This window comes from Canis lupus, chromosome 2, assembly GCF_003254725.2.
Source record: "Canis lupus dingo isolate Sandy chromosome 2, ASM325472v2, whole genome shotgun sequence".
Lineage (NCBI taxonomy): Eukaryota > Metazoa > Chordata > Mammalia > Carnivora > Canidae > Canis > Canis lupus.
Window position 1 is genome coordinate 80,665,761 of NC_064244.1, and position 20,890 is coordinate 80,686,650.

The window sequence follows — 20,890 nt, forward strand, 5'->3', positions numbered from 1 at the left end:
ATGTGAAGAGAACAAAATTGAGAGAAATGCTTTAGGGTTCAGAAAATAGGATGTTTTCATTGACTTTTTTTTTTTTTTTAGAGTGTTTTTGAGTCTAATAAAGACGCCCAGCTTAAGTGATGTGTTTCTGTTGTTTTCTTTTAAGGCTCAGAGTTACGTTTCTGCCGGTCTTGGGCAGTTTGCTTCAGCTTCTTGCAAAAGGCAGTTTTCAATATCACCCATGTGCGGGTTTGAAGGACCCAGTGGAAGTAAAATAGTCTGTTTTTTATTGAATGCAAAAGACTAGGGATGGGGTGTAGATTGAAACCTTAAAAAATCCTGTCTGCAGGGGCGCCTGGGTGGCTCAGTGGGTTAAGCGCCCCACTCTTGATTTTGGCTCAGGCCATGATCTCAGGATGCTGGGGTGGAGCCCTACATCGGGCTTCATGCTCGGTGCAGAGTCCTCTTGTCCCCCCTCCCTGCTCCTCCCCCTGCTTGTGTGCTCTCTCTCTCTCAAATAAATAAATAAAACTAAAAAAAAAAAGATTCTGTGTGCCGAGGCTCCGGGGTACCAGATTCTTAGCCTTCCTCACAAAGCCGCTGATTACTTTGAAAGCTCTGGTGAACCTCCACCTGCCCCGATCTATGATTCATAATGTGTCTCCGTGAAACAGGGCTGCCTTCATTGTGATATGTTTTTGCATCTCCTTGATGTGGGAGCAAACTTTTAATAGTAATGAGATTATGTGGGAGTTTGCCTTCTTAAAAAACAACTTCACATGTGTGTGAAAACCAGATAGGTTTTGGTTTGTGTTACTCAGGTGGGCCATGTGTATCAGACTCCCCGGTTACTTACCCCTTTGGCTCGTACAAGCGGGCACAACCCTCGGGAGGCTGGGCAGGCCCCACGACGCAGCTGAGGAATTCTTGTTCATTAGCTATTGTGTCTTGTAAAAGGGGAACGGATCGCCCAGACCTTGCTGCTGTCATACTCATGCAGAGCTCAGGAAGTGCTGCCCACATGGGTGAGCCCTTTTAACACCTCTTGGGGGTGATTTTGCCACAGGTTCTCAAAGTTTTAGGCAGGGTGAGAGCTCATGATGCTCAGTTCTCTGTCTCCTCTCTGGGCCCCACCTGTAGACACAGCCGGTGATCTGCTCACACCTGAGATGCATGCAGTGTGGCGAGGGGGGCTCCATTCGACCTCTTTCCTCCTGAGACCACTGGGCTTGAGGAAAGACATTTCTTCAGAAATGAAGTAGTGGAGCAGGAGAAGCAGGGACAGCCCAGGGACCTTCCAGGAACAGTTGCCTGTTCGATAGGGGGAATCATTTCTGAACGACTGGGAGTGCTGTGCCCCAAGCATGGATTTGGGCAGAAAGAAACGATCTGGACTGGTTACACATGACAGCATTTGGTCATGTGGAAAGAATGATCTTCAGGAAAAATCACACCCTCCGCAGAGGATTTTTACAGAGGCAGAGTGAGCCAGAGCCAATTCTGACAATATTCCAGCGGCAAGGGAGCTAGGCAGACTGAGTCACCATTGACTTATGTTTCTCTTCTTCCTCCCACATCGACTTGTGTAACTGTCTTTCGGGGAGGGGCAAAGTGATATTAAGAGAAACAACAGCACTTGGAAGAAGATGGAGTAGAAATGGGGAGGGCTGGGGAGGAGCTCTTGGGTTTTGGGGGCAGCGCGGAGTGGATATTGAGGGGCATTCCAGAGCCTCGCAGAACTGGGTGGTCCCTGAAGCCTGAGATGCTGGGGAGGGATTAGGGAGGCCGGCAGAGATAAAGTTGGCTGTAAACTGCAGCACTCACTTAGCACTTTATAAATACCAGCTCACTAATTAATCATCACAAACGCTCCGAAGGCACCAGGAAACCCCTGATGGATTGAAAAAGATAACAGAGGTCAAGGTTCAGAGATGGCCCAAATACTCATTTGAGTGATTTGGAGGAGCGAGGGCAGGGAATGGGGTCACAGCCTGGTTGGTCTCAAGGGCTTTCTCGCCTCCTACAAAGTCTGGAAGCTGCACACGGGGGACAGGGGGAGGAGGAACTGTTTGAAGCAGGTGCTCCTAGGGCTTCTGAGCAGGACATGGGTGTCGGGCACCAGCTGCAGGTAGACCCATTTGCAGGTCATTAGGACCCAAACTGTCTATCTGTAGGGCTCTCTCTTTGTGTGTGTGTGTGTGTGTGTGTGTGTGTTTTGGATGCCATCAATCTACTTGAAGACCAGGATCGATCAATCTACTTGAAGACCAAGATCGTCTTTCAGATTAGTTGCATATGCCCAACTGGGCAGGCTGGGAAAAAAAAGCTGAGCAGGTTTTCTGCTTCTGTGAAATCTCAGGCAGTTCAGTGTCCAAGTTTAAAACCTGACAGGCCTCAGTGTTAGCCCTATTTTAAACTCTTAAAATGTGTGTGTGCTTGTGTGTGTGTGTGTGTGTGTGTACCTTGTGGCTTCAGCCCCTGCAATGCTGCATGTGTAGAGCCTTCCTGGCCCCCTCCCAGAGATGGTAGTAAGATGGGCAGCTGATTTCAACTTCCGTCCTACTCCCTGAGAGCGCGGTGAATCTACATCCAGGCAATCAAGACGTATTTATCAAGCGTTTGGGGCACCAGGCTCTGGTCCTGGAATTCTCCTGGTCGTGGGCAAAGGGTGGAGGGGTGGGAGGAGCAGGACTCGCCAGTTTGAAGAGTGGGAATTGCTGCGCCCCACGCTGAGGGGATAGAGAGGTAACAACTGGTATAGCTGGACTGTAGCACTTACTACAAGTGCTGGGACTCAGCAGTTATTACAACCCACAGTAAAGCTTGTAAAAAAATATCTGACACCCTTTCCCCCTCCTCCCCACCCCTGAGACGACTTCCTGGAGGAAGGGGCCTGTCTCTGTCTGGGTCAGTGCCCAGCATGGTGCCTGGTCCAAGGTACTGCTGGAGAAATCATTGTTGAATGGCTGCATGATCTGCTCTGCCCGAGGGCTCGGGAGGGACTGGGTGTTTTCTCAGTGTCCCCTCTAGAGCATCCGGTGGCCCATTTTTCAGTCTCAAGGTCACTGCCAAGAAAAAGAAGCTGCTAAAATGACACTTCTTTGCACCCACATGACTCAACATGAAAGTTAACAGGAGCTCTTAAAAAACAAGCCTCTCAAGTGTCTGTCCCCTACTCCTCTGAGGACAGCGTCAGCGGCATCAGATAGGGTTTGGGCCCAGTAACCTGCTGGTCCTTGGGCATCAATGTGGCTCAGAGGTCATTTAGCAGTTCTCTGCTCAGCAGACAAGGTGGAAGAGGCACAGTGGAAGGGACAGATAAACACTGCATGTGACAGGGGAAACTTGAAAGGGAAATTGTAAAATTAGCACGGTGCAGACGTAGGCAACGTCAATGGAAGGAGAGAACAGAGTACCTAGGTCAGGGACACCTGACCTAAGGTATTAAAGGAGGCAGGTGACTCTTTCAGGAGGGGGCTAGTAAACCCAGATGCCCTGAGGAAAGGGTGTGTCCTGAAGATGTGCTTCTTTTAAGTTTGGTCCAGCCGGAGGCAGCAGACCTTCCGGACTCACTGGCAAAACTCCTTTCCGTTCAGACGCAGGGTTCCAATGGTGAGAGGTGGTGCGGTTTCGTGGTTAGGAGCCGGGTGTAAAAATTCCAGGGGCGTGACCTTGGGCAAGTGACTTTACCTTTCTATCTTCACTTGCATTGTCTATAAAATGGCAATAACTATCTCCTCCCAGAGCACTTGAGAGGATTAAATGAGAAAATTTATGGAAAGTACTTGGTGCAAGGTGTGGTGCATAGTAAGAGCTCAACATGCTCTCAGTGATGGAGGTGATGACAGTCTGACTTCCTGGGAGTCCTGCAGCAGGCAGAGGTCTTGCAGATACTAATAATCTAGTCTGGGTGAGAGTTTCACACAGGGATTGGCAAATATGGCCCACTGACTTTTTAAAAACAAGATTTTATTTATTTATTTATTTATTTATTTATTTATTTATTTATTTATCTATTTATTTGAGAGAGGGAGAGAGAGAGAGGGTGTGAATGGGAGGGGTAGAGAGAGAGGGAGAAGCCGACTCCTTGTTGATCATAGAGCTCTACACGGGGCTTGATCTCCTGGCCCTGAGATCATGACCTGAGCCCAAATCAAGAGTCGACGTTTAACCGACTGAGCCACCCAGCTGCTATTTCTATAAAGTTTTATTAGGACACAGCCATGTTCATTTGTTCAGATGTCATGCTGCAATGGCAGAGTTGACTGGTGGTGACAGAGATCCCATGGTCCCTGAAGTGAATGGCCCTTTGCAAGGAAACGGTTTTTACTGTCTGGCCCTTTACAGAAAAGGTTTGCCAATCCTATGCTCATTGAGTCATAAATAACCAGCTGGCTTCTGGACTTCCCTGAGGAAAGTGAAGTGTTAGAGCAGTTAAGAGTAAGAAGTCTGAGTTCCGACACTCTTGCTCTTGTGCAAGTTCCTTACATACTCATCGTTTTCACAGGTGAAGCAGGAGTGATACACGTAGTGAGGACTAAGCAGGGTAACGTCTGGACTGTGCTTGGCACACTGAGCGTGTGATGGTTGGCAAGGACACCATAAAAAGTTTGCTATTATTAGCTATTAAACTTTAGCTGTTGAGAGGAACAAAGAAACTCTGCTGCATGCAGCTCTCTCTATAGAATGCCCAGCAGTAGTCCCATAGAAAACCCCAAAAGAGGATGTGATGAGCATCAAAGGTGAACTGTCCCACGCAACCTATCCAGTGAATTAATGATTCCAGTTCCTTTCCAGGAGAGCAGCAGATCAGAGCATGAAAGGGGAGCAAGAGTCAAGGCCATGAGGTCTAGCACAGTAACCTTAGTCCCTGGCACATAGTAGGTGCCCTGTATTTGTTGCCTGAATGAATGAAGACCGGTTTTCTAACTATAAAAATGATTTTTCGGTCAGAGAAATCAAGAAAACAACACCGCTTATAATCACACCAAAAATAATAAAATGTCCCGGAATATACTTAACCAAAGAAGTGAAAGACCTATATTCTGAAAATTATAAAACATTGAAGAAGGAAAATGAAGATGACACAAACAAATGGAGAGATATTCCATGCTCAGACTGGAAGAACAAATTTTGTCAAAATGTCCATGTTACCCCAAACGATCTACAGATTCAATGCAATGCCTATCATAACGCCAATGGCATTTTTCGCAAAACTAGAATAATACTAAAATGTCATGGAAAATTTTCAAAAGATCCTGAAAAGCCAAGGCAATATTGAGAGAGAAAAACAAGGCTGGAGGTAACACAATCCCAGATTTCACACTACATCACAAAGCTGTAGTAATCAAAACAGTATGGTAGGAAAACAGATCAAAAGACCAGAATAGAGGGCCCAGAAATAAACCCATGATTTTAGGGTCAATTAATCTATGACAAAGGAGGCAAGACTGTCCAGTGGGAAAAAGACAGTCTTTTCAACAAATGGTGTTAGAGAAACTGGACAGCTACATGCAAAAGAAAGAAACTAGACCACCTTTTAACACTCTACGCAAAAAATAAACTCAAAGTGGATTAAAGAGCTAAATGTGAGACCCGAAACCATAAAAATCCTAGAAGAGAGCACAGGCAGTAATTTCTCTGACATCTGCCATAGCAACATCTTTCTAGATACATCTCCCGAGGCAAGGACACAAAGGCAAAAGTAAATTATGGGACTACGTAAAAAGAAAGAGCTTCCGCACAGTGAAGGAAACAATCAACCAAACAAAAAGGTTACCTACCTGAATGGGAGAAGATATTCACAAATGACACACCTTTAAAGGGTTAGTATTCAAAATACATAAAGAACTTATGCAACTCAACACCAATAAATAAATAGATAAATAAATAAATAAATAAATAAATAAATAAATAAATAAATAAACTATCCGATTAAAAAATGCAGAGGACCTGAATAGACATTTTTCCAAAGAAGACATCTGGCCAGCAGACACATGAAAAGATGCTCAACATCACGCATCCTCGGGGAGATGTAAATCAAAACCCAGATGAGACATCACTTGACACCTGTTAGAATGGCTAAAATCGAAAAGACAAGAAATGACAAGTATTGGTGAGGAGGAAAAGGAACCTTGGTACGCTGTGGGTGGGAATGCGAACCGCTGCAGCCACTGTGGAAAACAGGGTGGAGGTTCCACAAACACTTAAAAATAGAAACATCGCATTACCCAAAAATTCCACTGCTGAATATTTACCCAAAGAAAACAAAAACACTAATTTAAAAAAATATTAGTACCCGTGTGTTCCCTGCAGGGTTATTTACGATAGCCAAGACAGAGAAACAACCTAAGTGTCCACCGGAGATGAGTGGATAAGGAAGGTGTGGCATAAATAAATACACAACGGAATATTAGGCAGCCACCAAAAGGATGAGATCGTGGCATTTGACACAAGATGATAGACCTAGAGGGTGTTAAGCTAAGTGAAATAAGTCAGACCAAGACAGAGAAAAACCATACAGTTTCACTCACAAGCGAAATCCAAAACCATACAAATGAACAGACAGACAAAAAGCAGAATCAGACCTATAAGGTGGGGGAGGGGACGTGGCATTCCCAGGCTTCCAGTTAGGGACTGAATACGTCATGGGAGTACAGTCGGTGGTTTTGTGATAGTGATGTACGGGGACAGATGGCAGCTGCGCTTCCAGCAAACACAGCATAATGTATGGACTTGTCCCATCACCCTGTTGTACACCTGATACTGGTGTAACATTACGTGCCAACTTACTGAAAAATAAGTGATTTATCGGTCAAAGGGCACCTCTGATTTCTATGACGATCAGACCAGAGTCAGCTGGAAGATAAGATTGCTGCCTCCAGCGTCTTAGGGTTTTAGGAAAGAAAGCAACATGCTACAGAGGAGAGGAGACTCGGGACAGAGGGCCCGCGAGTGCTTCCCACCACGGGCCGCAGGCCCAGGCCCACGGGTTCCTGAGGACACAAAACGTTTAGAGACAAAAGCGGGCACAGAGGGTCACGGATTGGGCCCGGATAACGGGAGGCCGAGCACACGGATGCAGGCGGCACGTCCTGATGGAAACGAGGCCAAGTCTGCCTTCCCCCGGCACCCCACCTGCTTCAGGGGGGGCCTCTGCGCGGAGAGGAGTGCACTAGCAGTAGCAGGGTTGGGGGGTTCCTCTCAGCGTTATCTCATCACTAGTGTAGTGCTCTCGTTCCTAAGACCCGGAAAAATTGGAAACCACTCCAGCTTACCAGGAGCACACTTTGGAACGCAGATCTGGAAGCTATTTTTTTCTGCAGACACTCATGACTCTGGTTTTCACAGCAGCAGGCACGGGCGGCTCCGCCAAGCTGCGAGAGAAGGGCATCTTATCTGCAAAGTCACGAATCCGAGAATCCAAACAGGCTACCGTTGGCAAGGGTGGAAGGCACTTGTTTGTCTTCGCTTCTCGGGGCATCAGAAGATCGGGAGGCTTTGGGGACTGCGGGTACCTTCTTGTACCTTGACCCCAACCCAGGGAAGGGTTGCTGGCAGCTTCTCAGAGCTACTAGTGGAGGCAGTGTCTTAATAAAGGCCCTTTTGGTTGCAAATAATAGGAAGTCAAACTAGTGGAAGCAAAAAAGGGGGGCATCTCTGGGGGAGAAAAGCCAGTTCCTGACTGTCCTGGCTCTTCAGCTTGGCTTATCCTTTGATTCTTTATGTTTTCTGTTTCCTTTCAATAAACTCCCTTTCTGCTGAAGCGAGCCACGGGAGGTTTCTGTTGTTTGCAACTGAGGAATCTTGAGTGATACAAAGGGTCCTAGTGGAACCCAAGGGTGGGCACTGAAACCGGCTCTCCCAAAGAAAGGAACCAGGAACCAGAAAGTCTCCAGGAGTCAAAGTAATCAATCCGTGTCACTTGGAATGCCTTCTGCTTCAAATAACAGAAAGCTGACCGTGGGTAGATTGTAAACATTTGGAGTTCTTCCCAAAATGACTCTGGCCACGTGACTCGCTTTGTTTGACGGGATATTAACAAACACAAGGCAGAGAGATTCAGGAAGTATTTGTGCTTTTTGGGGCTTATTCTCTTCTGCTGCTCCTAGGAACCCATGCCCACCACCCCTGAAAGAGCCTGGTCCAGCTTGCTTGGTGATGGGAGGCCGTGCCTTGCCGAGACAAACTGTCCCACCTGAGCCTCTCTAGACCAGAATTTCTCATTTTTGGTATTACTGACATTTTGGATCCCATAAGTTTTGTTGTGGGGAGCCTGTTCTGTGCACTCTAGCATCTTTGGCCTCTACCAACCAGGGGATTGGAGACCCTTGCCTCACCCCCCAAGTTGTGACAACCAACACAGTGGCCAGACGTTGCCAAAGGTCACCTGGGAGGCATGGCTGCCCCTGGTTGAGAACCACCGCCTTGACCCAACTTGCCTACCAATGACTGGGCATGTAACTGAGGCCACCCTAAGCCATCCAGCCCCAGCCAAGCCAGCCCAGACTGGTACGAGGGTCATGGAATCATGGCTTGACCCATGAAGTCATGAGAAATAATAACTATTTCCATCACTAAGTTTTAGGTGCTTTGTTCCATAGCACAAACAGGTAGGTATACCTGGCTACAGTAGCTTCAACAGGGATTTTACATGGTAAGAGGTACAGAGGGAGGCAGTTCAGAGCTCAGGGACGCTGCCAGGCACCTGCCAGGCCTTTGTCCTGAGCCCCATCATCCTTGGCAAAATGCTTTCTTCTAGTGAAGACTTTCCTCCCCCTCCTCCTCCTCCTCCTCCTCTTCCTCTTCCTCCTTCTTCTTCTTGATTTTATTTGTTCATTTGAGAGAGTGTGTGAGCTGGGGGGGGCGGCGGGGAGCTGGGGGAAGGAAAGAGAGTGGGAGAGAATCTCAAGTGGACTCTGCTGAGCATGGAGCCTGAACTCAGGACCCTGAGATCATGACCTGAGGTGAAACCAAGAGTCCAGCGCTTGACGGACTGAGCCATCCAGGTGCTCCAACACTTGTCTTCTGTTACAGGTCAGCCCTACCAAGGGCCTTCACTTACACATCATTGGCCCAAACTGAACAACGTGGCCAAGTCTAGCTGCAGGGGAGGCCGGGCAATCAAGGCGTTTAGGCTTCAGCCCATACAGCAGAGGAGGTGATGACTAAGGGGCTTGTAGTGGCCACTGCACCATCGGTCTGGGAGTCCTGGTCTCCCGTCTTTCCTGTGTATCTACACCCCCGCCCCCCTTTTCTGAAGACTGGCTTTTGTTTCTCCGAGCGCACGTGGGGGAAATGGCCACCTCAGCCCTGGAGCTGCATCAAGACTCTCAGCTCCAGCGCCACGAACGACCTGGATGGCATCCCAGGGGCCAGCTTTCAGACGCCAAGGCCAAAGACACTATTAGTCGGGCTTGAGTTAGGAGAGGAAGCTGATTGGCCTGGTTTGGGTTGGGTGTACTGCTCAGCCAATCGGGTGTGCCCAAGACAACATAGGAGTTGGGGCAAACCTGACTGGTGGAGGGGGAAGGGGGCGAGGCTGAGGAGACCCCCTCCAAATAAATGATCTATACATAGTAGGAGGAGTGGAGAAGAGACATGGCCATCACAGGTTGTAATGTTGGTAGGATAAAAGTTGACATGCCCTTAGAAGACAGAAAATACAGTGGAGTCATACAGGTATTGTATTTGGCTTCTGCAAATGCAAATACACATGTTCGACCAACAAGAAACATCTTTTTCCAAGCGTGAGCCAGTTCCTCGAATGGCTGCCTAAGTGATCTTTTCTGGAGCTGGAGAAAAACTTGCTGTTTTGGACTTTGGGGCTATGCTACAGTGGAGGTAACACCATGTTCTTTATGGAAAATTTCCAGGGTTTTCAAAAGTATTTTTAAGGTCAGGTAATGGCTCACTTTTCCGACTTTAGATCCTGGCCCTCTGTAAGAGGTACCCTCAGCGGAATATCATGCAAAGAACTTTTCCTGTTTCCTTACAGTCTTTTTTTTTTTTTTTTCCTTCTAGTCTTAATCAGTATAAAGAATCTGTTTGGTTTTAAAATAGCAAAATATTTTTATTGTGGCTTTTTAGAAATAAAAAAGATGATATTCACGACGGCTGGCTCTTCCTCCCATTGTGTTCGGCTGTCCTCGCCACACCAGAAAGGCAGCGGGGGGACAGGTGGATGGAGAGAGGACATGGGAGCAAGAAGAAGGAGGGTCTCTACATACCCCGTGATAAAGGGGTATGTCCACCTGGGCAGCATGTGGGTACTTGGGTCTGTCCTCTGGGACTGGCATTTGACCCCCTGGGGCAGCAGAATGGGCAGGATGGGATGGGAGTCAGAAACTGGGTTCCAGGCCCAACTTTTGGATTTACTAGCTGCACGATTTTAGACAAGGCAGTTTAACCTCTCTGGGCCTTGTCTTTTTGGGGATCAAAATGGGGATCATTATACAGTTATACAGTTTACCTCCCAGGGTTTGGGTGAGGATTAGGTGAGCATTTTGAAAACTGCAGAGTGCCACATAAATATCAGTGTCACGGAAGCGATAAGACGACTCGGCATGTTAAATTTATTATAATAAACTTAGATATAAATGTGCTCGACCACGGCCAGCCAAGGTTGCCATTCTGTCCTGTGGCCCCAGTCCATGTCTTGCGTCTTGCCAGCTGTGGGGGTGGATGTGTGGGTGCCTCACAACTCAGGTATGGAGTCACATCATTGTATCTACCAGACTTGGGAGTCTGGGCTTCAAACTCACATTCTTCCTATGCCTGAGGATGTGTGCGTTCCTAAGTATTTTTCAAAAGAACCCCGACTCCTGCATGCTCCAAAATACAGCACGGTGCAAACACCAGTCTAGGAAGCAACCTACTAGGGTAACAACCTTTAAAGTCCTATACAAGTGTCTTAGTATTTGACACAGAAGAGTCACACACATGACTCACGGAGGATCACGCAAGGCCCGACGGGATGACATTTCTAGTTCTTGTCGCCAGGCTTAGAAAACAGAAGGCTCTGGCTGGATTTGCTGGATGTGTCTCTCTTCAGCGTCTCCCTTTCTTGGTCCATCTTTGGGGTGGCTTTTCTGGCTCCAACCTTCAATGAGCAAGAGAAACAAATGCACAAACTCTGTAATTGTGGCAAGATCCCAAAATATTCCACTCAAATGATTTTTTTTTTACTCAAAATAAATTTTTTTCTGCAAAAAATTATATATATGTATATAATTATAGAGAGGGAGGAGGAGGGAGGGAGAGAGAGAGATGCGTAGAAAGCAGCTAAAATGATCCACAATTATCATACTACCCAAAGGTAAGCATTATGACTGTTTTGGTGAACACCCTTCCAGATACACAAATAACATTTTCCCTTTTTACATTTTTGTGCTTTTGGAACTAGGAGTTTCTTATGATGGGCACATTTATTGTGATGGAGTTCCTTTCTCCTGGAAAGCTCTTACAGGACGGCATGTGTCTTAAGTCTCTGATGTTGGCCTTTTCTGAGCGCTGCCCCTCCTAATCTGGCCTCCCCGTGTGTAACGCTATCCCTGGTCACAGTTGATTGGGTACTTGGCACGGGCTGTGCTTTTTTAGATGATCACGCCCAGGATTTGGGGTTACGGGCTCTGAGATGCTACTCACTTCCCGGGCCGGTCCTTAATTTTATTTATTTATCATTTTTTAAAAGATTTTATTTATTTATTTGACACACACACAGAGATAGCCCAAGTGGTGGTGGTGGGGGGCGGGGGAGGGAGAAGCAGGCTCCCTGCTCAGCAGGGAGCTTGACTTGGGGCTCAATTCCAGGACCCTGAGATCATGACCTGAGCTGAAGGCAGATGCTTATCCGACTGAGCCCTTGGGCTGATCCCTTAAACCAGAGTGAGGTCATCTCTTCCAGTCGTATAACTGGAGAAAGAAGAGAGGAGCAGGTGCAGGGAGACAGAGGGAAGGAATAGTGTGTGAGCACGCGTGTGTGTCAGGGAGATGACGCCTGGGCCCTGGGGCCTACCAGTTCTCTTTTGAGGCCGGACCCTCTTTCAGCCCTGTTTTCATGACAGACGTGCACGCCTGTACCCCCTATAAGAGCCCCCCATGCCTGTTTCTGAGCAGGTTTCCATTAGTTGCAGCCAAGAATCTCCCTCTCACACACTTCTGTACTTGCTGTACGTGGGATCATAACTTGCAGCTTCTTTCCAACAGGCTCCAAATTCCGGCTCTATTCTGGCAAGGATTTGACTCCAACTGGAAGGTCGCATATCCCTGGGGCGGGGGTGGGGTGGGGTGGGGTGGGTGGAGAGGGCTCGGCCACTTACTACAGGGCTCTCAGTTTCCTCATCTGTCCAGGAGGGATTAGAATATATATCCTGACTTCTTCAGGGGCCGAGAGAAGATTCTGGGTGGATTTTATTTTTATTTTTATTTATTTTATTTATTTATTTTTTTTAAAGAATCTTTTTTTTTTTTTTTTAATTTTTATTTATTTATGATAGTCACAGAGAGAGAGAGGCAGAGACACAGGCAGAGGGAGAAGCAGGCTCCATGCACCGGGAGCCCGATGTGGGATTCGATCCCGGGTCTCCAGGATCGCGCCCTGGGCCAAAGGCAGGCGCCAAACCGCTGCGCCACCCAGGGATCCCCTGGGTGGATTTTAAAGGAAGAGACTGCTAGGACCATCTCTTGAGCTCTTTTCACCCAGGCAGTATAAAAATCACCTCCTGAGGCCCATGCCCGGGGCTGACAGGGGGCCTTGAGTGCGCTTTGAGACTGCATCCAAAATCATTTCAGGGTGAGAAGGACTAGCTCCCTCTCTACATGAGCCTACAGAGTAAATCTTGGTCCGAATGCCCAGGGAAAATGAAAAAAAACAAAAACAAAAACAAAAACCCAAAACAACAACAACAACAACAAACAACAAAAAACCAGACAGCAAATGTCAAAAAACCTCTCCCAATCCACCTTTCCTTTATATCCTTTTCTGTTTGATTTTCCATAAAATTGCTGGTTGTGGATGGTTCCCAAATACCAGTGCCCTGACCCCATGTGAAGTCGGCTGTTTAGAGTTGGAGTCAGGGAATTTGTTACAAATAAAGGGTGCCCAGTGCCAGCATCCTCAGCCCCCGGGTCCGCCAGGAGCTTGGGGTGGGAAGCGCCCCAGAGCAAGCAAGCTTTGCTCCGCTTTGGAGTGACAGGGTTGTGGGGTAGCAGAGGGCAGGAGGGTGAGCGGGGAAGAGGAGGACGCTGAGGCACTTGGCGGGGAGGGCCGGGGAGTCGTGCAGCCCCCCCCTCCAAGCAGTGACTAAGCAGTGACCGAGCAGGGACTGAGCAAGGACCGCAGGTGAGCACCTTGCCTGAGGCTTGCCCGTCAGGGAACCACAGGCCTCACCCTTGGAATGAAAGGGCGGGAATAGAAGCTGGGCCTTGAAAGGGAGCCGCCCAGGTGGAAATGAACTCAGGACACACGAGTGGTGGCTGCTTCGGGCCACTGCAAACATCTAGAAAGACCCCTTCGCTCCCACCGGGCCTCGGCGCTCTGTTTCAGCTGCTCCTCTTGGGGAGGCCTCTCCTGGCCTTTGTGAGTGAGGCCTTGTGAAATACGCTCCTGAACTCGGGCATCTGACCTTTGTTCCCAAAACAGGGTGTGCAAGGTAACTATTTAATCAGTACTGTATTTACAGGAAGGGAAAAAGCAAAAAAGCAAAAAGCCCAAGAACGGAAGCTGGCAAGGCAGGGGAGTTTGTGCGTGTCTCCTGGGATTGAGCCCTGTGCTGTTCACCCTTCTCATGACTCTCAGGAGTCTCCTAGTTGCTCCCCTCCCCCCCCCCCCGCCCCTGAAATCTTTATATGATAGCCCTGTGTATACATATATGTGCATGCTTCCTACGCCTAAAAAATAATTTGCCCTCTCAGGGGTGATCGTGCCCCCTGCTGAGGATTCCTGATTGAACCCCAGCACCTGGACAGTACCTGCCTTGTCGCAGGGTCTCAGTAAATAGTCCTGGGACTCCTGGGACACTATCTTTCTGTTCACTCTTGTGTCCCCCACCCCCACCCCACCCCCAGAGTGGCACGTGGCCTAGGCCAGGTAGTCAATAAATACTTGTTAACCAGAAGATTTTCCTCTTTAGCCTACAACCCCCAACAACTACAGATGCCTCTTAGCTGCAATGGCAATCAATACACAGTCACCGAACCGCACAAGGAAGGACAGGAAACAGAAACCCAGAGGCCCTCCGAAAGGGAGGTGGAGGCTCTTTTATGAGTGGGCAAGGGTGCAAAAGCAGATTTTCCGTGTCCCGTTTTTCTCAAGGTGGCCTTGGTGACTCCCCCCCTCCAAGGACTCAAGGCACGCTGTAGAGCGAGGGGATGCCCATGCTGCACTTTGTAAGGACTGTGGAGGAGACCTTTCTGTGCCAAGGAGATCCTAGACACCCAAGCCCTAGGCTCGGGCTGGGGGCATGGCAAGCTCACCGTCTGCCACATCCTGTTCTGCCCACGGGCGGCCGAGCTCGGGGGAGCCGTGCAGCTCCGAGAAGCAGTGTGCCCAAAACGTCTAGGGCCCAGCTGGCGTCTCCTCTGTCATCTTCCAGCCCCAGGTGGTCCTCAGCTGAAAGCCCCCTGCAGGGCGGTTCCTGCCCTCTGCTGGCTCCGCCCTACATATGGGTGCGTGAGTGACAAACCCCCCACCTGCTCCCACTCGGCTCGGCAGGTCTCAGAGCTCAGGGGAGCCCTCAGGACACTCTACCCTCTTCACATCCCGCGCTGGGTAGTAACCACCTTCCAGACTCAGAAGGGTGTTGGTTGAGAAGAGGCTTCTATTCTCCCAACGTGTCCCTTGGCTAGAATCTCTTTGGTTTTTACTAATGACAATTCTGTTGTCTCAGAATTACTGTGGCCTTTTTAATAAACCTCGAATGTAGCTCCTGTGTCTTATTCCACCGCAGCGTGTTCAGCTTTCAAGCTTCCTGGGAGCTCACCTCTACTTCCTGCAACGTGGGAATGTGCGTGGGTCCATTCCAGTTGCAGGGCTGAACTGTGAATGGCAGCGTTTCAACATGTTTAAAATTTCAGAGTCTTGATTCTCAACTCTTAAAGGAAAAAAAGAGTGTTCTAGAGGATGCTTCCTTGAAATACATGAGGAAAGTCACCCGGTACGTATCAGGTTGATTTATGATCCGGAGGCTGATTCCCTAAAGGAGGGGCCGCAGTGCTCACCTGGGCGTCCAGGTCTCAGTGAGTTACAGCTCCCTTATTGAGCTGTGTGGCTCTGGACCAATAACTTTAAAGTCTCTGCACTTCAGACACCTCATCCGATAATGGAGATATGAGAACAATACGTACCCCCAGTGTTACGAAGATCGAACGAGACATAATGCCTGTCGAGTGCGTAGCTCTGTGCCTGGCACATACTAAATGCTCAGTACGTCACGGATGGGGTATTATTGTCAACCTGGGTTTCCTGCTGACGTCCTACTGTTTTCTTTCTCCTTCTAGCTCACCTGGAAACTTGAATTCTGCATCTTTTTCTTCACCGTCTCTACAAACATTCGTCTCTTGAATACAGAAAGAATATGGACAAAATTTAGCTTTTGCCCTTATTTCCCTTTTACATCAAAGAGAAGTGTTGTTTTTTTTTTTCCCCTCAACTTGCAGATGTTACCCATTTGGATGAAATGCTGGGCCGTCCTAGGGATGGGGGCTGAGCAGGTGCGTCTGCAGGAGGGGGCATAGCTCTCAGGCACTGCTACAGTGGCCTGCTGGGCTCCTTGGGGGATCTCTGTTCTGGATTCCAGAGGAATCTGAGAGGAGGAGAGCCCTGTCAAGCGAGGGCCCTGGGAGGAATATTGCAGCCTTCTGGAGGACAAATCAGCCTTGGGTGGAAGTGGACCCTCCCACACCGATGGAAGAAGCTGAAGACGTGGGTTTCTACCGAGGCATCCCAGCAGCCCCGGACATGATGGGAGCCACAGTGGCTAACCTCCCTGTCCGGGACTGCAGGAGCACCTGCTCGGGAGCCAGCCTCATGGCAAATCCGGAGCTGGCCCTTCCCCTGGGGTTTGATGGCTGCTGCTGACCTTGGTCTGCTCGAGACCCTGCACCTCTGGGATCTCCTAGATGCTGGGGACACACCAGTGAGAGCGGGCTGGGATGGAGCAGGGGTGTTGGGAAGGGGGTGTGCCTCGGACGGTCCTCAGCATCTGCTGGAGGCACCAGTCAGGCGCCTATAGGGGCTGAGGAAGTGGAAGAAGTAGGCGGAGCGAGCTGGGTGGGGAAGGCGGCAAACCCACAAGCCCAGTGCCTTTCTAGGGGGCCTGGAAGATGGTAGCTGTGGTACCAAGGGGCTAGAACCGCCCCTCAGGATGCCCAGAGATGCCGGAAATCCTGAGTATTTTGTGAAAATGCCCTATTTGGGAATTACTTAACCCCTCCCCCGCCCCCAAAGAAAGGAAAACCCATGAGCAAAATGAAACGCCTCCGTGGACTGCCGTTTTGTGTCATCTGCTTCAGAGCCTGCCCCCTTGGCTTCCAGTTGGTGCTCAGTAAATGTCTGTTGGTGGGGTTGCCAGGTGAAAGATGGGATGTCCCATTAAATTTGATTTTCAGAGTGGAAAGAAATAATTTTTTGGTATAGGTATGTCTCGTGCAATATTTGGGACATACTTACACTAAATAGCTATTTGTGGTTTATCTGAAATTCAAGTTTAACCGGGCATCCTGTTTTGTTTTCCTTGCCCTTAATCTGGCAACTCTACTGGGTATTCGCAAAACTCCCGGAGGAAGCGAGCAGGGCCATCTTTTGGATAGGGGACGAGTACTTGTGAGTCTCTTCCCTTCCCACTAAAGGGTGCCACCTTGCCCTTAGAGCAACTGGTCGAAGAGGGCTTGGGGCCTGTATCAACTGAGCTGTCCTCCGGGCGTTTTTCATGGAGAAGGCCTTGGGCCCAGTTGAGAGGAGTTAAGCTTAGAAGACAGTCACCAACCAAATTCCCAGATAATTGTAAAGCAGCAGTTTTTAAACCAGCAATCTGCCTTCCTTCTTTTTTTTTTTTACCCCCCCCCCCCCGCCCCCCAGCAGAATGCTTGAAGCAAAATCCCGTGAGGAATTTGGCCTGTAAAACAGATAAAGGAGAACTTTGCTGGGAGGAACAAGGTGTGTGTGTACGTGCCTGGGGGTGGGGTGGGGTGGGGATGTTGAGAGTCACACCCTTCCATGGCATCCAAGGGCTCCAGGGAACCCCAGTTTGAGCCCTGCCCCAAAACCTCTTCCTTGGATTAAATCCAATCAGTGGACAGCAGCTGAGCACCAAAGGGCAGATCCTGGCCCCTGCGCCCCTGCTTTTACTGAACTTTCCTCAACTCCCTGGGCTGTAATGACAATAGTCTGTCTCCAGACCCGTCCTCAGACACGGCCCGGCCAACACTGCGCTGCTCTTCTTAGGGATGTTGTTCATTATACCACGCAGTGTCCTCTCTAGGGGGAAATCCTGCACAGTCTTTAAGAACACTTCCGAGTGTTGCATCCATCGGTAGCTCGTGGACACTGTGACCTCTGGGTTTTCCAGATGCCACCGGCTGCCAGAAAGCCCTGTCAAGCGCGGCTCCCCATTGGCAGGTAGGGAGAGCTGGCACCTTCCTCCTCACTCCTGGCTCCACTTTGTGCCCACCCACTTATTGCACTCTTAGGGCAGGGGCTTGTGGGGGTCCCCACCCCTCTCTTCTTCTTTTCTCATGAACCGTCTCCAAGTCCGTAGATCACTTCATGCCTAGGGTGGTTGCTCAGCCCAAACTGCAGGGCGCTTCCGAGCGCCTTACCTCCAGACAGTGCCCGGGACCCTGGCCTGTCACTTAGGTCATTTGCTCAGATGACAGGCAAGGGAGGGGCGGGGGCGGGGAGGGGAGGTGCGCGGAGGTGCGTGGAGGCGCGTGGAGGTGCAGCGAGGTGCATGGAGGTGCGTGGATGCTCCCAGACCAGCACAAGCTGGCAGGCACACCGTGGCAGCACACGGTGTGCTGGCAGCACACCGGCTTCACTCATAAAAAACAAAAAAACAAAAAAACACAAAAAAAACAACTGTATCTACTTCGTGTCTGGCTGTGACACCAGGAAACCTCTCCATACCTGCCTCTCTTTTTCTTTGAAGGAACAGTTGCAAGGTGTTGATTCTTTTGAATTTCTCTGTTCGTGATCCTCTAAACGTTCCTGAGTGAAAACAGCAGGTGTGCAAGAGAGCGTTTAGTGTGTCCTGTCCCGTTCCGTCCTGGGACACCCCTCCGAGGTTTCTAGGAGACCCTGGGGCTCACTGGATCCGTGGGCAGAAGATGAAGGGTGGGGATGGCCTTCTCTCCTATTCACCTGCTGCCCCGGCCCAACCACTTTTACCTTCTCCTCCTTGTGTGGGGCAGAGGGCGCCGCCCCACGCCTACCCACCCGGTCTCATCCCACACACCATCTACTGATTTCTACTCCTTGGTCAGAATCACGCCAGTGGCACTGAAGAAACCTCGATCTCGAGAATGCTGGGGCCCAAGAAAATTTTGGAAAATCGTGATTTAAATGAGATAGTGATGACATCGATGTCGGTGTAGGAGCTCGGATCTAGGGGTCCTGCGTGCTCAGGGTCTTGTGCCCGTGCCCTCCCCGAAGCGAACGCACTGGGTTAGGTGCTGCCTTTACTCTCATCTTAAAGATGAGGGACCTGAGCTAATTAAGCCCAGGGAAGATCCAGCTGGGCTGACTCCACCCCACCTGGCAACCTGGTGGCCACGTCCCTGGCCGAGGTTTGGTTGGCAGGAGAACTAAGGGGCTTCCCCAGCAGCCAGCCCAGGCTCTTGAGCCTTTCTCCCACTTGAAACGCTAAATAAAGGTCCAGGAAGGGGGGCCGGGGGCTGCGTGCTTCCCAAACGGCAACTTCTGTGCATTTAAAAATTTCCTATTGAAAATTCCCCCCCCCCCCTGCAAAAAAAGAAAGAAAATCCCAGCCTTAACCCATTCACAGACAGTATCTGAGCTGCTCTTGGCCGCGGCCCTAGCTGCACTCGCCAGCCACAAAGGAGAGCTGCACAAAGAGCTGCGGGCCGCAGGCGCGGGAAGGCAGCTCGGGTTGGCGGCCTGTGTCAGCTGGCAGGAAGCTCTCTGGAAGAGATGCAGTTGTCCTCTCTCTCCCCTGCGGTGACCATGCATGCTCTGCACTGGGCACTGCGGGCATTAGGTCATTTAGCCCTCCCGGGGCCCGCTGTTATCATTTTTGGTTGTTTTCGGGGAGGACCCTGAGACACAGGGCCTGGGCCTCTTAGGGTCACTCAGGGCCAGAGGTGGGGCTTAAACCCTATTTGCTGGGCTCCAGAGGCAGCCCCTCAACTCTGAGGGACACAGCTGCCTTATCTAGCGTGGATGAGACTGAGCGTAGCCTGGGCCCCTGTCATTGTCGCCGTGTCACGTGGAGAGCGTGGGAGCGCGCCAGACCCAGGGCATCCCAGACTCCAGAGCTGATGACCGCAAGGTTCTCTGTGAATGCCCAGCCCTGAGGTTTTCTCTGCATTTTATATCAAGTCTCATTTTCACAGCCAAAGGTATGAGCGTGGAAGTAGGATTCCAGAAAGTTCTGCTTGGTGAAGAGATGTTCAGACATCAAACTAAAAACTACATCTTACTTTTAAACCCCTCCTCCCCCCCTTTTTTTCCCTCCCCCCTTTTTTTGAGGAGAGTTCTGGTTCTGAAGCTCAAGGGGAATAATTTCATTAACTAGTGGTTCAACCACTCCTTCTCTATGAACGGGTGAAATTTTATACACGAGACTGGAAACGTTAAGGGTCCTTGTGAAAATATTAGGCATAAAAGTTAAAACCAAAAGGAATTCTATTTTCCTCAAGCTTCCATTTCTTTTTCTTTTTTTTTTTTTCCTCGAGCTTCTATTTAAATAATGAATATAGTCCTTGGAAGGAACTGAGGCCAAGACAGGTGAATACAAGTTGCCTTTAGAATTTATGGTTTTTAAGTTTTATTTATTTATTTATTTATTTATTTATTTATTTATTTATTTTTATTAAAAAAATTTTTAGAATTTATGTTTTTTTTTTTAAACTTTAAAAATTTATGAGTTTTTATCTCCTGGCAAACAGGGATTTCTGACAACATATTAATAACAAACCTTATTAATAGCAAACCCAGGCCCTGGAGTGATGGTGAGTGGGGGTGAGGTGGGGGGCTGCCTCCCAGAAAGGGAGGTGCCAAGAGCAACAGGTGTGAGTGAAGACGTGAACTTGAGTTGGGGAGGGCAGCAGGCCCGGGCTGGGGTGGGGGTGGGTGGTCCCGTTTCTGCTGCTGGGCAGCCAGGTGACGCTGCCCTCTGTCAGCCTCTCTGAATGGATGGACAGGCGCCAGCATTCCTTGCAGGGTTGATGGGACGGACGAAGCACATGCCGTGTGGAGCAGGTGCCTGCCACTCGGGAAGCGCTCAGTAAATAAGGCCATCAGCACTGCTGTGATTGTGGCTGTACTTTTCATAATCTTTCCCTAAACTGTGAATTCCCTGAATTTGAACGTTCCCAGTTCCAGCTCTTCTGGGGACACAGACGGGGAGGTTCAACTTGGCCATTTTAGATCCTTCTCCACAGAAGGATGTCTAGTGCCCAACAGGCTGGCATGGCCCCTGCATTGTGTATGAATGAGGCAGCTCATGAATAATGCATGTAAAGCCTGATTATGTAAATCCTCAGGTTCTCTTACATTTTTAGCCAGCACATGACAATGGCCTTTTTTGGGCCCTTTGCTGTCCCATTCTGTGGTCTGGTGTTTCGGCTTTAGGGGCTAGCCTGCCAAGTACTGGGGGTGGGGGCACCTTAGGGAGGGGTGAGCTCTCCAAAGGGCACATCAAAGGAAAAGTCAGAGCTCTGTCACTGGCCCGGC

General features: G+C 49.5%; 1 protein-coding gene across 6 annotated transcripts in view; it reads right to left on the reverse strand.

Moving 5' to 3' along the window:
• Positions 1-10,534: 10,534 nt before the first annotated feature.
• The window catches only part of FHAD1 (forkhead associated phosphopeptide binding domain 1), a 122,366-nt gene continuing 112,010 nt past the window's right edge, over positions 10,535-20,890 (reverse strand). For 4 of the 6 annotated variants that reach the window (XM_049106984.1, XM_049106990.1, XM_049106982.1 and 1 more), the window contains 3 exons: positions 18,104-18,184; positions 15,483-15,536; positions 10,535-11,080 (listed from right to left, as the gene is read on the reverse strand). In XM_049106984.1, the coding sequence (XP_048962941.1) occupies positions 10,964-11,080; positions 15,483-15,536; positions 18,104-18,184 (252 nt within the window). In that variant the 3' untranslated portion in view covers positions 10,535-10,963. The remainder of the gene's footprint in view (positions 11,081-15,482; positions 15,537-18,103; positions 18,185-20,890) is intronic. The other 2 variants (XM_049106981.1, XM_049106987.1) reach the window with 2 other exon arrangements.